Genomic DNA, 13,541 nt, shown 5'->3' on the forward strand with positions numbered 1-13,541 from the left:
ATTCCATTTTCCTTTAAAACTAAAATCTAGGCCCATAAATCACCATTTTGTCACTGAATCCGAATTTTCCTTTATCAATCTCCAATTTTTATCCAATAATTCATTTTCCGAAAATTCTGAACTTGCCAATAATTCAACAGACAATGAGGTGACATCCAACAAATTAGTTTTAAAACCCTCGAAAGTTCGATACTCGAAATTGAATTAAATTTCATGGTTAAAAATCAATAAAATGCAACTTTAGTACGACATAAACTATCGAGTGGCTTTTATCAGTTTTTGCACGGTTGACCCATGGTTGATAATTATCGATCCATATTTGTGCCTCTTTGAATCATTGATGACCTCGATTGTTATGTAATTGCAAGGGTTCAATTATATACGCTAAGTACAAGATCGATAAAAAAAATCGATTTATTAGCGTTCAACGCAATTATCGTAATCGTACAAAACCACCCGTGAACTGACTACTTACTTTTGTCAAATCGATTTATATCTGTTTGCAAATTGACTTATAATAGCGTTGTATTAACCTTTGTCGATCCTTATGATTGACTGGTCGATCATTGACAAAATTCTCTTGTATTTCTTGTTTTAACCATTTTATGGTCTTACTTAATAGATTAATTAATTTATGAGTGATCAGTTCAGAGTAAAATAACCATAAATGCATCGATGAAATAACCATTTCATATATTTCAAAATAGGGGCCAAATTTCAGAATATCACATATTTTTAACAATCTCCACATTGGCTCGACGTTTGGGTAAAGTCACATTTGTTTCGTTAGAATGCTAACTCCATGCACCTTTAACTACTCCACGAGGATATTCTAACACAATCTCCTCAACAGTAGATAAAGCAAAGCTATTGCATCCATATCTATCAATAGATTGAATATGCACATTGTTGAACTCAGCAGCTATAACAACTGTTAAATTTACAGGCTTTATCTTGCTATGAGCACTACCTTCATTTTCTGGTCACAACTTCACCTTGAGCTGAACACAGTTCAAATTAATATAAACATTATTGCCTAGAAATACCAAACATTATTGCCTAGAAATACCATAGATTTGTCAAACATAGCTTCTTTGTTGCTAACAAGTAACTTTAAATCTGGACACCCCAACTAATAACCACATTCACCTTGTACATTGTCTAGGAAGATGCACTTTCTTACACTCCCATCGAGCTTACCATCACTAACTCAAACATAACATGAGCAACCCAATATTTTAAAAATAGAATAATTAGCTATGTTGCCTAACACACTGCTTTGGGAGTCTGACATCCAATTGATGGAACCACTAAGCCTACATTACACGCAATACTACCTAAATTTACTACTAGAAAAATATATAAAAGATCATTGGGCCATGTAGGTTCTCTATAATAATTATGACCCTACCCATTAGCCAATTTTGCTATTAATACAGGATCAAGTAGCATCATACTAAGCAAATTGGCTAAGAATCTCCTAGCCATACCAGCACTAGAGATCATTTTCTAAGCTGTCTCTAGCAATGTTATGCTCATCAAATTAATAACCTATTGTGGTTCATTGGCACTAGTGTTGTATCTCACTATGAATTCCTTCATGTACAATTCATTTAACAACTTTGAGAAAAACTCCATGTTAATGTCAATCCGCACATGCTTGATCATCTTCACATGCTCATTTCCTACCAAAGTACTTACTATAAGATCTTGACAATAGTATCAAACTTGCGCCTCAACATAAACACCTAGGTCTTTCTCTAATGGTCATCTACAACTATTAGCATAAATTTGACACTCGTTCTTGAAGGAAATCATGACGACTTGCAAACATTTAAGCAGATCGACTCTCTAGTCTTTACGGTTTCTCTGGTAATCATGTTAAACTACATTTTCTGCTATTTGCTTAAGTCACAACATCTTCTTGCATCTAGTTTCTCAACCATATAACCACTTAGTAGATTCCTTTCACTCAAAACCTTTCAACTTCTCTAGCCAATTTGTTACAAACACATATGCCAAAATTCAGACTCTCGAACAAATGCATCTAATATCTCCATGGTGAAATCCATCAGTATCTCGCATTTATGCTCATACAAGAGATTGTACTTGATTCCTCTCACAATCGCCAAGACACCTTGCACAACCTTTCAACCTTCAAACAACACCTTCTGAAGTACATTGACAATTAGCTAAATCCATGCACTTAAGGAAATCATTTCTTCTTCAACTTAGGAACACATCTCACTTTACTAATGACCAATTCCTATATGGTGTAGCCCGATGAACAACCATAATCCATAATTTATCCACTAAACAATGAATAGTTCCAACTATTAGACAATGAGTACAATAATATCGAAGCATGTACCTCATCTTCAAAGTCAATATTAACTGAACTCAACAACCATATTAAATTCATTGACACAATAAAAAACCGACGCATCTTCACCCATCTTTATGTTAAATAGATGACGCATCAAGTAGACTTTATTGATTGCAAAGAGCTTCATGTACATGTTTAACAAGGCCTTCGTCAAATCAGTGGCAGTATTCTCTTTCATGATATTAAACGCGATGTTAGGAGCTAACATCAGCCGAATGAAAGCCAACACTACATGGCCTAATGAGCATGATAAAGCTCGATAAAGCTCCAAACCTCCTTTTACTCCATGAGCACGAAAAAGCTTGAGCAGCCAAGGCCGCAAGCTCGAAGAAGCTCTCGCTACCACGATCAAGAGCTCCAAATCTCCTTCGTTCCCTGAGGAAACTCGAGCGCCATAATTGAGCTCATCCAAGCTCAAGTAACCACATCTATGATCGTGAAAATGCTCCAGCTGCCATGGCCGTAAACTCCGAATCTTCTTTGCTCTATGAGATCGATGAAGCTCGAGCAATTGTGGCCGCAAGGTCCCAAAAAATCCAACTTCCATGGCCATGAGCTCCAAATTTCATTTGCTCCATGGGCTTGAAGAAGCTAAGAGCGCGTTTGGTAACATTTTTGTTCAAAAATTGTTCATGGAAACAGAAATAGAAATTGAAACAGAAATAGAAAACTATTTCTGTTCCTATGGACAATTTTTTAACAGAAGAACGCGTTTGGTAAACCGCATAAGATTTATGTTCCTAGAATAGAAAAAAAAAAAACATAAAGCATGTTTAGTAAACTTGTATAATTTTTTTTTTTGTTTCTTTTAATTTTTTAATATTTTTCATTTTTCTTCTTTCTTTTTTCTTTTTCCTTTTTTTTTTTCTCTTTGGCCGGTCGCTAGCCACCACCGTGGCTTGCAATCACCAGGCGTCATCTCGGGCGAGCTCGCCGGGCCACGGCGAGGCTCGGCCTCGCCCGCAGACAAAGACGAGGTCAGCCTCGCCTTGGCTCGGCAAGGCTTAGCCTCGAGCCGTTAGGGAGGCCGAGCCTCGTCAATGGCTACACGAGGCTCAGCCTCGCCGGGCCATCACCAAGCGACGCCATCCTAGAGGTGGCCCGGCAAGGCCAAGCCTCACCAATGGTTGGGCGAGCTCAGCCTCGCCCAGTCTAGGCGAGGCCAAGCCTCGCGCAACCACCACGAGCCACGGCGAGGCTCGGCCCGATGAGCCTCGCCGTGGCTTGGCATCTTCGGGGGCCGGCGAGGTTGCCGGCCCTCATCTGGCTGATCACCAGCACCGACCATGGCCAAGGCCGGTGACTGGCAAAAGAAAGAAAAAGAAAAGAAGAAGAAAAAAAGTGTTCCTCAAAAGTGTTCGGGAACAAGAAACAAGTTTTTTCTACTTCTTATTTCTGTTTCAAATTTGTTCCCGAGAACAAAAGTAACAGACGCGTTTATATTCTTTTTTAATTTCCAGGAACAAAAAAACAAAAATTTGTGTTCCAGGGAACAAAAACATATTTAAACAAACACACCCTATGTGGCCATGATAGTAAAGCTCGAAGAAGCTCCTGGTGTCATGGCTGCGAACTCCAAATCTCCTTCGCTCCGCCAAAGCCCAAATAAAGACCCAAACCTAACTTCCACTTCGATTCCCTCGACTACAACTTCATCTCCAACACGGTTCGACAACTCTTTTATCCTAGATATAGTCCATAGTGGGACGGCCAGCTTAAGCTCCCATCTCGCCAGCACCAACACCAAGGAGAAGAGGGCAAGGAAGAAGAATAATTCAAATAAAGTTGTGGTTTTGGGGAAAAATGACATGGTTTTATGCATTGATTCGAACTTAATTTAGAATTAATAGTCATGTTGCAGAGAGAAATTAATATTAATAAGCAATGTTGGTATTTTTCATTTGCCAAATTGGATGGAATTAACCAGGGGATTAACTTGCACTAATTTGACAACTTGATTGCACTTTTTAAAAGTTTCATAACTCAATTACATGGTTATAATAAATTTTAGAACTTCTTGTACACTTATTTCTTTTTATTTTCACTTATACATACTAAAAGCTAAATCAATAACAGCCATCTTTCTTATTATCCATTAATTGGTAAATCAAAGCATCTTTATGATGGTATCTTTAGCTGTACTATAACCCTTTTAATCGTCAGATAAAATGTGACAGTTCTAGCACAGGAAACTTAAACTCATGAATTTTTAGTTATTTTAGTTATTATTCTGAATATTAAACAAGTGTTAATATTCCAAGTTTATTTTGTTGCAGTCTTTAATGATATGATATATATTTTGAAATTTGTTTCTATTTGATTCACGGAATTGAACTTTTTGAATAAAAAAAATTATATCTATATATTGAGTAATAAAATTGCAGTAATATTTTTAGTAGCAAAAGATAGGAGTAGTTGGTTAGTTTTGTTTAGGTTAAAATAAGTAAAATATCTTCATTTAATGATATCTTTCTATGACAAGGGAATACGATTCCACTTCATCTACTTTTTGTAATATATTTGAAAATTCTTCCTCAAATCGTTCTTTGAAAGTAAAACTTTAAAAGAGTTGGAAATTCAATGATCAAATCAATAAGTAATGTTTATTGGTATTGGTTGATCATGTGCAGTGTGGCAAATATATATTACCTATTTTTACATGGCAAGCACAAAGGCAAAGTGAAGTGCTGGATTGCGAGCATGGGAGAATCTGGCTTAAACTGTACACAATGGGTAATCGATAACAAATCGGTGCCCAATCTTCTTTAGTAGTTATAATAAAAAATAAAAATAAAAATAAAAATAAAGGTGTTTCCTACAGTCAAGAGACCCCGATTCGCTCAACAAAGCATTTGCTACTTTTTCTATAACATTAAATATTTGAATTTGTAATTTCGATTGATGCATATGTATGTAGAAAATTATCAAAAAAATTATAAACATATTGCACTTTTATCAATTTAATTATAAAATTTCTAATTGTATCAAATGAGTCCAAAATATTTACATATTTTGCTATTTGAGTTCGTCTGGTCAATTTTGGCCAGAAATTACTAACGTGGTTACAATTATCTACGTTCCCAATGTACTTATGATGTACCACTCGGTGGACTGTTAGCTAGTGTGTATCGAAAAGTATCCATTAATCATAGTCGAAAAAAAAGAAGATAGACCGATCAGTTGATTCCTTACAATTCCTCAATTGAATTCCTTTTGTTTCTATTACATTCTATCTCATCGTATCACATTATGTTCTTCGATATTTGAGAATTACCGTCAATATCTTGATGTAGGTCCGGGATAACCCTTTGTTCCATAGTCCTGGGGTGGGGCTATTTACAACTAGCCAATTAAGAATTCTTAGATGTACTAGTACTAGCAAGTGCATCAAAGATGCAGTTATCGAAAAATGGAATTGTGATGCTGGAATCTTGGGTAGAGGCGGGCGATGTTTTAGTAGGTAAATTAACTCTCCAAATGGCGAAAGAATCATCGTATGCCCCAGAAGATAGATTATTACGAGCCATACTTGGCATTCAGGTATCCACTCCTTTATTTTTCATTTCAACCCAATCGCTCTTTTGATTTTGGAAAAAAATATCTTTATCAATATGCCGCTTCTTCTACACATTTAGGTATAACCTACATAATTGAAAGGTCTAAAACTGAATCGGTAAATGTGTAATAGGTTTAAGATTTTTCTGGTAATTTTCTCCATATTAATGTTTAGAAATTGTTTCTTTTACTTATATCATGTAAGGCATCCGTAACAATATGGTAGACATCGCATCCAAAGCTAGTGTGAGTGAAATGTACATAAAAAGATTATGCTATTATAAGGATTCCTATAGGAAAAAAAAATATACAAAAAAAAGTTGCCCAAGGCAAATTCTAATTCCCATGCAATGGTGCGGGGGTGAAGGCCACCACTTGCTCCCCCTAGGACTATTACCGGCTGTGATTCAGATATGGAATTTGCACATGGCAATTAAGCATTTTGTCACTTAGTTAAACTCTCGAGAGGTTACAGGTAATAAAGTAATCAGAGTAACCCATTGATACAAGAAGCTAAGCATCAACCCAGTTCCCAAGTCCTTGACACGTGGACACGTGGACACGTGGTATGTTATTGTTGAGCGAGCTAATTAGAATTTTAATAGGAGATCCCAATATTAGTAAGCAGTGGCGATTATTTATCGCCAGATACCCTTACCAATTATATTAAAAGACTAGTACTCGAAGAATATCTAGGTATCTAGAGGAATTTTTATTTTCAAATGGTTAGGTAATATCCTTAACTAAATTTTCGAAGTCATGAGTAATCTATTTGATACAATGTTTCCATAATAGTTTTGGTTATGAAGAGGGATTCGCAATTTATGAGATGATTGGCTACATTTTTCAATTGCATTTTTAAAACTAGATAGCTTTTGGGAAATGTTATCTCACCCATTTTTAAGGTGCTACAGCTTTAAAGTGTAGGTTACCAAACATTCAAGTTTTTAATACTCTATATTCTAGTCACAAACACAACATAGCTACAATTCAAACGCTCATCCAAACAGGCTCGAAGCCAGAAATAACTGATCGCTATAGGCAAATAAACTCTCGCATCTCCTTGGGAAGCATTTGGTTACAAAATAATATTAAGATACGATATTTGACTTGTAAAGTTGATTTATTCAAATTCCTCAAACTCTAATTGAATGTATAGATGATCATATAATGTTCATGTTTTAGCTCAATCTATAAAATTAGTTATGGTATTTTCCAGCATTGATTATATGTGCTTCTGGAGTTGATTTCACATAGGAGATGTTCTAAATTCTAACCTTTTGTGGCCCAATGAAATGCCTGTTTTGCTTTTGGTGTTGATGAGACTGGACCAGATGGCAGAGACGAGGTTTTTTCACTGGGCTGCTTTTTTTTGGGTCATATCACTGGGCTACTTTACACTCTACTAAAATGGGCCTTGCATACCAAAATAGCAAAACTTAATTTATGCAGATATTCTAGAGCTCTTTCATGAACACTAATCGGTGCACCAATTCTGTTACCAGGTATGGTAAAAAGATAAACGAGTATGATATAAGCAAATTCATTTTCAATCCTTGAGTTAGAAACAAACGTTGGGTTAAAACGATTTATTTTGATAGTAATCATGTCTTCTTTACACAATCTAACCGGCCGATTAATCTCAATACCCACAAATCAACAAAAAAAATTATTGTGTACCATATGGTTATTCCGCCTAACGTTTCATCATATGAGATTCACTTGCAGCAAATTTTTGAGAGCATACAATGTTATCCTGGACCACACCCAAGCCAACGTAAGGAGTTGATCAAAGCATGGGGAAGAGACTGGCTGTCTTTTAAGCGTATAGTAGTCAAAACTGATGCATGGAGCAGTTCAACAGCTGACTTCTGTGATGAAATTCCAGTCGCTGATGCTTTGTATTGACTAAAACAAAATTTGGAACATTTGAAACAAACCCATGAAATCATGATAAAAGAACCAAAAAGACATTCTCTCACTTCTCCATTCAAATGTTGCATTCCAGGAGCCATGTGAGTAGCTTGTGTCGAGACATTGCCCCAGTAACAAAGGCTTGTGTCGAGACATTCTTTCACTTCTCCACAGCAACAAAGGCTGATACACAACAACCAAAAAAAAAAAAAACAATTCGCCCAAAAAAACAAATGCCTATAGGGTCCAAAATGCAGTGCTAAATCGTCTCTGAAGCGATAAATGAAAAATGGAAAACAAAGAGGGGGAATCCATTGGTCAAAGATCACTCGCCATAGTTCATGCACCTGTATGTCCATTCCAAACTGTTGCTAATTGCTTTTCCTCGCTGATCACTCCCATGCCAGCAATTTGAGGATGTGAATCAAGCAAGCAATTCAAGAATGACAATGGAGAAGGAAGGCTCACACACAATAACGATACGTGTCATATGTCTTAGCAGTTTCGCTTTCCCTCGTGATCTTTACAACTTGTCCACGCTTTAGCCCATAGTATCTAGCAACTGGGTCACTAATTAAGATACGAGGCAGCTGCCACACGAAAAAGGGATATTTAGACGGTATTATGGTTAGAAATTTTAAATTACAAATGCTAGTCAACCCAGCCTTTGAAGTTCTGAACTGATAAATGTATTGTCTTGAACAAAAAATTTGAAAGCAATGCAGCAGATGAAATTGGCTACTGATTGGAAACAGGGCGCTTCAAATGTTGGAACACGGATTTGCCAAGGATAAACTCATGAAGAAAATCTTGAAAAGCTACTAGGTATAAGAAATGAGCACAAAATTACAACATAATGCAAAATTAGATGTAGTAGCACAAAAGCTTATGGCCAAAACATATGTAGTAGCATAAATGCAGAACAATCCCATGAAACCCTGCAAAAGGTCCTCATCATGAATGAAAGAACTTCCAATTGCAAGGTTAACCGCATGATTTCAGTAATTGAGATCACTTTTGTGAAAGGCTGTCTGAAAACTTACCAACTTACACAATCAACTAGTAGGCACACCAATCTTTCCACCCAAAAAGAGGAAAAGAAGCACACTCTATTGAAATCACCAAATTTGAATACATTTGTTTCCTAGTTGCAATTGACCATACATTCTTTTAGCTACAAAACAAAGGTTGAATCATGCCGGAGCATTGAGAAACTTAAACTAGTTAATCAGGCTAATTATTTTGAAGTTGTGGTAGTTATTTGTTTAGTATGTAGTTGTCTTTTTTAGAGTGTTATAAGTCATCATTTTTACTTAGGTTTAAGGGCCGAGATCAGAAAATTTCTAGCATATTAAATACCTGAGAATGAGAATCTAAGATTGTTTCAAGTAAATATAAACAGTTTCAACCCTATTGCAAGTATCTTCTCTCATTAAGTATTTGCAATTATACATTCAGCTATTTTGGCTTTCTCAGCTTATATTCTCTCTCTCTCATCTGTAATTATGTTGCCGTGAGAATGGAGATTCCACTATCTGAAAGGGTACTAGAGCCCAAGAACTCAGACAAAGATACTTCATCTCAAAAGAGGGTCCAGAAGGCAACCATAGGCCCTTGGACTTATCGAAAGATAATAGGAAGAGAGCTCTGAGGAATTCCTTCCATGATGCAGGATTCTCTCCAAACATAGAAAGAGGAGGTGAAGAAATCAAGATTGGAGCTGTTGATTTCTTTGGCAAGATGCAGGTGGCAGACTATATAGACAGGGAATCAACTGTTGAGACTTATTTCAAGCAAAAATTTATGACTGAAGATAGGAAGGCCAATGCTGTATCCCCTTCCCAACAATAAGAGTAATTCACAAAGGTAATATACAAAGAACATAAAAAATACAAGTGAGCAGGTTCCTACCTTCATGTCTAATGAAAAGAAAAGGTGGACAGTGCATTTTATAGTCTGTTAGATGTTACTGCCTTTACTGTATTAGAGAAAAAGATTACCATTGGAGATGTCAACTTTCTAGTTCACATTGAAGTAAGAAAAATTGCACATTATATGTTGCATAGAAATAAGCTTCATTGGTTCCAGTTAGACAATCAGTAGAATGCAAATGCTAGTTTTCAGCAAGTGGGGAAAATCATATTGCCGCCACATGTCAGAATAAGTACATCCCACTCTCCCACAGAAACCAATGATGGGTCTGCAGGCATTATTGAGAACATGAAGGGAAGAAGAAAAAAGGAAAAGATTTTCATTGAGGTAGCACAGTTGAGTCAGTTTCTAGAATTAAAAATAATAATGCAAAAGAAAATAGTATTATCTCGCCACTGGGGGGAGACACCCAATTACAATAGTTATTCTCATCAGGGCTATAAGAAAGGAATTCTAAGCTCATTTCCGTTATGTGAAAGATCTAATTGACTAACCTGTGTGTCCTTTACCCCATACTTTGCCAGTATTTCCTTTTTTTCCTCACTGCTAAGCACCTTATGCTGAGGAACAAAGGCATGCTCTGTGACATTAACCAGCAACTCTGCTTCCTGAACCATTCCAGCATTCAGAAATTAAAGAGAATAATGACAAACATTGCAACTTGCTTCTAACATAATATTGGGCATTACTTTGATAGAAGTTATTTGCGCATGACTTTGACAAATTAATCCATAAGAATGTTTCAATTTGTCAAAAGATTCATCAGCATAGTAGGGAATAGCAGGTCGAAAAGATATGCTATGTTTTTCTCAAGAATAAATTTAAGAAAAAACTCAAGTTCTGGCACCAATAACATAATCATAAATATCTCTAGCAAGGACTCAAACAAGCCGTATCATATCTGGTATTTCAAAATCTCCCACATTCTACAGATTTCTATAAAAACTCTTGAAAAATCAGTATAATGGTATATGAACAATGGAAATAAGACAAATCCAAAAGTATAAAGAGACAGCTTGAATGAGGCAATAACTCATTTACGAGAATGTAGACTCAAAGCCTTTCCAGGCTGTTTCCACACTATTTACTTAGGCATCTTCCTTTTTCGTTTTAACCAAAAATTAGCTCAAACATTTATCTGTTCGGTATCCACTGACTGACATTCTACTTTGTCTTGTAATTGAGCCCTTTTTTGGTGTCCTGTGCTGTTTTTTTTTTTTTTTTTTTTTTTTGGCTTTCTTTTGTGTATGAGTTGCACCCCCAAAGAAAAGATACATAATTAGCAATTTAGCATGGCAAGACCAATTACGAACTCATTGACAATTTACAAGTGACGAAGACAAAAGCTAGGTTTACCTAAGAAACTAACATTTGGTAAAAAACTGCTCAAGAATGATAAAGAGCATTATTAAACAAGTCCAGAACAATTTGTCCCACATTTTCTATTCAATATTTTCTAAAACATTGATGCATTGATCATAGTTTTTTATTCCTATCACATGGGTATACTATGTTCAAGCCAAAGTTCAAAAGTTAAATCGAAAGGAGCAAACATAGCCAAGGAAGTCGTTCTAGGTGACCTAGTGATAGTCTATTTTCTATGTATCTACCGGAAGCTGCCTATAAGATCAAAATATGACCTTACGAAAATTTAAAGAAGCAAATTGAAAGCAGCATAGGCTCACAATAATACGAACTAGAAAATGACAAAGAATGGAACAATATTGCCTTAAAAAGTGACTTCCAAATGCAATTCAATCTTTTACCTCAAAAACCTCCATCCGGAAGCATGCATTAATTTCAGTTACAGCTGCTTTGGCAGGGGGAGTCAGACCCTTCTGGACAACCAAGATTGCACTTGGGACGTTATCTGTTTTCATGCGATTGAGAAAAGCCTTTACCACAGGCACGCCAGACTTTGTTCCCTCAGGAAAAAAGATGTAAATCTAGTCCAGTAATAATCAGCAATAAGAGAAACATTCAAAAGTATCTTGATATTGCTGCAATGAAATGATAGAGTGCACTTTTTCCAAGAGAATGACCATCTTAAACACAAATTTAGGTAGCAACTCCAGAACATGAATCTGACTTCCCTAGACATGCAGAGGCAAGATTCACCTGTTAAGAAAACATGTATGTTGCAGTAGCCACATAAGAGATTGCTTACACTATCTTCAATCTCAAATGACAAAACACAAGTATCTTTTCTCTTCCATTATTTACTACTTGAAGAATTAATGTAAGAGACTGCATCATTTAATCTGTGAAAGACCAAATAATAGTGGACAAGCATTGTAAAGCATAAGTGTATCCTGGAATTAAGAAAGACTCTACAACGTAACCATTTTAACAACAGCCCACCAATTGCCTTTTGACCACAAGAATAGCGTCAGTAAAAAATTCTGGCACATAACAGGGCACAGAAGGAAATTTCACCAGAGATATCCAATTCCCTAAATCATCTAGCAGAAGGAAAACCTTATGTACTTTTGTGAAGAAAGAGAAAGTATGGCCTATAGCAAATAGCAGAACCCAACTCTGCACTCATTTGACAGTTCCTACATATTTTAAAAGCCTCGCATAGCTAACACAGGGGAGAAAAGGTCAATAGCCAAAAGAGTCAACACCATGCATAACCAAGATCCACCTACTGAACTAATTATCTTACTTTTTCTTCTTCTTTTTCATGTAAAGAACTATGTAACAAGAAGAAATAGCTTAAGACGATAACCGAAATTTTGTATCAGAAAATAAAAGAGGAAAAACCATATACCTGATCAGACGAATCCTTCTCTCTGTGTTTTAAGATTAGAAGATCCTCCCTCTTCATGTTCTCTCCAAACTTCTGAACAAAATCTTTTCTTGTTATTTCTAGCTCAGATTTCTCAACAGCGTAGCCTCTATCCTTAAGCATTTGTAAAACCGTTCTCCGGACTCTAAACAATCTGGTAATCTCTTCATCCGGGAGAGACATGCTTCTTCTTGGATAACTGCCAAAATTCACTTGCCTATTAGTGGAAAATCCACAACTTCATTAGAAGAACTAGTGCTGAAGATCACATAACGGGTACTCACTTAACAGTGAAATTACCCATCAGAAGAGGCGCAAAGCCTACAAATATTTCAAGTACATAACTACAGATTCATCAAAATCAAGTTTAACCCCACCAAGTGCACACCCAGTTGATTGTACAGAATTTCAGGCACAACCATGTAAAGCAACGCCGGTGGGTAACACGAGATAAACGCATAAACAGTTGCCCTCTATATGTTAAAGACGTTTTTGCAGCCAACAAAAGATTGCCCATAAATTGCGCGCCGTCTTCGTTCAAGCGATGTACAGCAAGGACATTAGACCAAACGAAACAAGCAGAGCATGAATGCGATGTTGACGACAAGGACATGGGGCTGGAATGGCGTCTAACCTTGCAAGATGAAGGCGGCGGAGAGTTCGGAGGGAGCTTTCGGTCTGATGGCGCTTTCGAGTAGAGACGACCAAGAAGCTAGAAAAGCTCGGAGGTGCACCGGCGTGGGGGAGGGTTCCAGGGTTTAAGCAGCTTTTGTAATAAATATATCACATGTTAAAGTGCGCTTATTTTTCGAACAAAAAAAAAAATTCCGTTTATTTTGTGAAAAATATAATTTATAGATTTTTTTAAATCATCATTAATATTTCTTACAAAAATAAATAAACAATAAATATTTTCATCAATTATAAAAATATTTAAATATAAATTATTATCGAAAATAAGAA

The 13,541-nt window shown here is 36.3% G+C and overlaps 1 protein-coding gene across 2 annotated transcripts; it reads right to left on the reverse strand.

The window, feature by feature from the left end:
- Positions 1-7,869: 7,869 nt before the first annotated feature.
- On the reverse strand, positions 7,870-13,335 carry LOC104437304 (DNA-directed RNA polymerases II and IV subunit 5A). Of its 2 annotated transcripts, none has more exons than XM_010050234.3 (5): positions 13,213-13,335; positions 12,561-12,777; positions 11,554-11,733; positions 10,282-10,395; positions 7,870-8,445 (listed from the first exon to the last, which is right to left on the reverse strand). In XM_010050234.3, exons 2-5 carry the CDS (start codon positions 12,759-12,761, stop codon positions 8,320-8,322), a joined length of 621 nt encoding a protein of 206 aa, XP_010048536.1. In that variant the 5' UTR covers positions 12,762-12,777; positions 13,213-13,335; the 3' UTR covers positions 7,870-8,319. The 2 variants fall into 2 exon arrangements, with proteins under 2 accessions (XP_010048536.1, XP_010048537.1); XM_010050235.3 differs by having other exon boundaries at positions 12,561-12,795; positions 13,213-13,325.
- Positions 13,336-13,541: the final 206 nt, after the last annotated feature.

Source organism: Eucalyptus grandis, chromosome 3 (genome assembly GCF_016545825.1).
Source record: "Eucalyptus grandis isolate ANBG69807.140 chromosome 3, ASM1654582v1, whole genome shotgun sequence".
Taxonomy (NCBI): domain Eukaryota; kingdom Viridiplantae; phylum Streptophyta; class Magnoliopsida; order Myrtales; family Myrtaceae; genus Eucalyptus; species Eucalyptus grandis.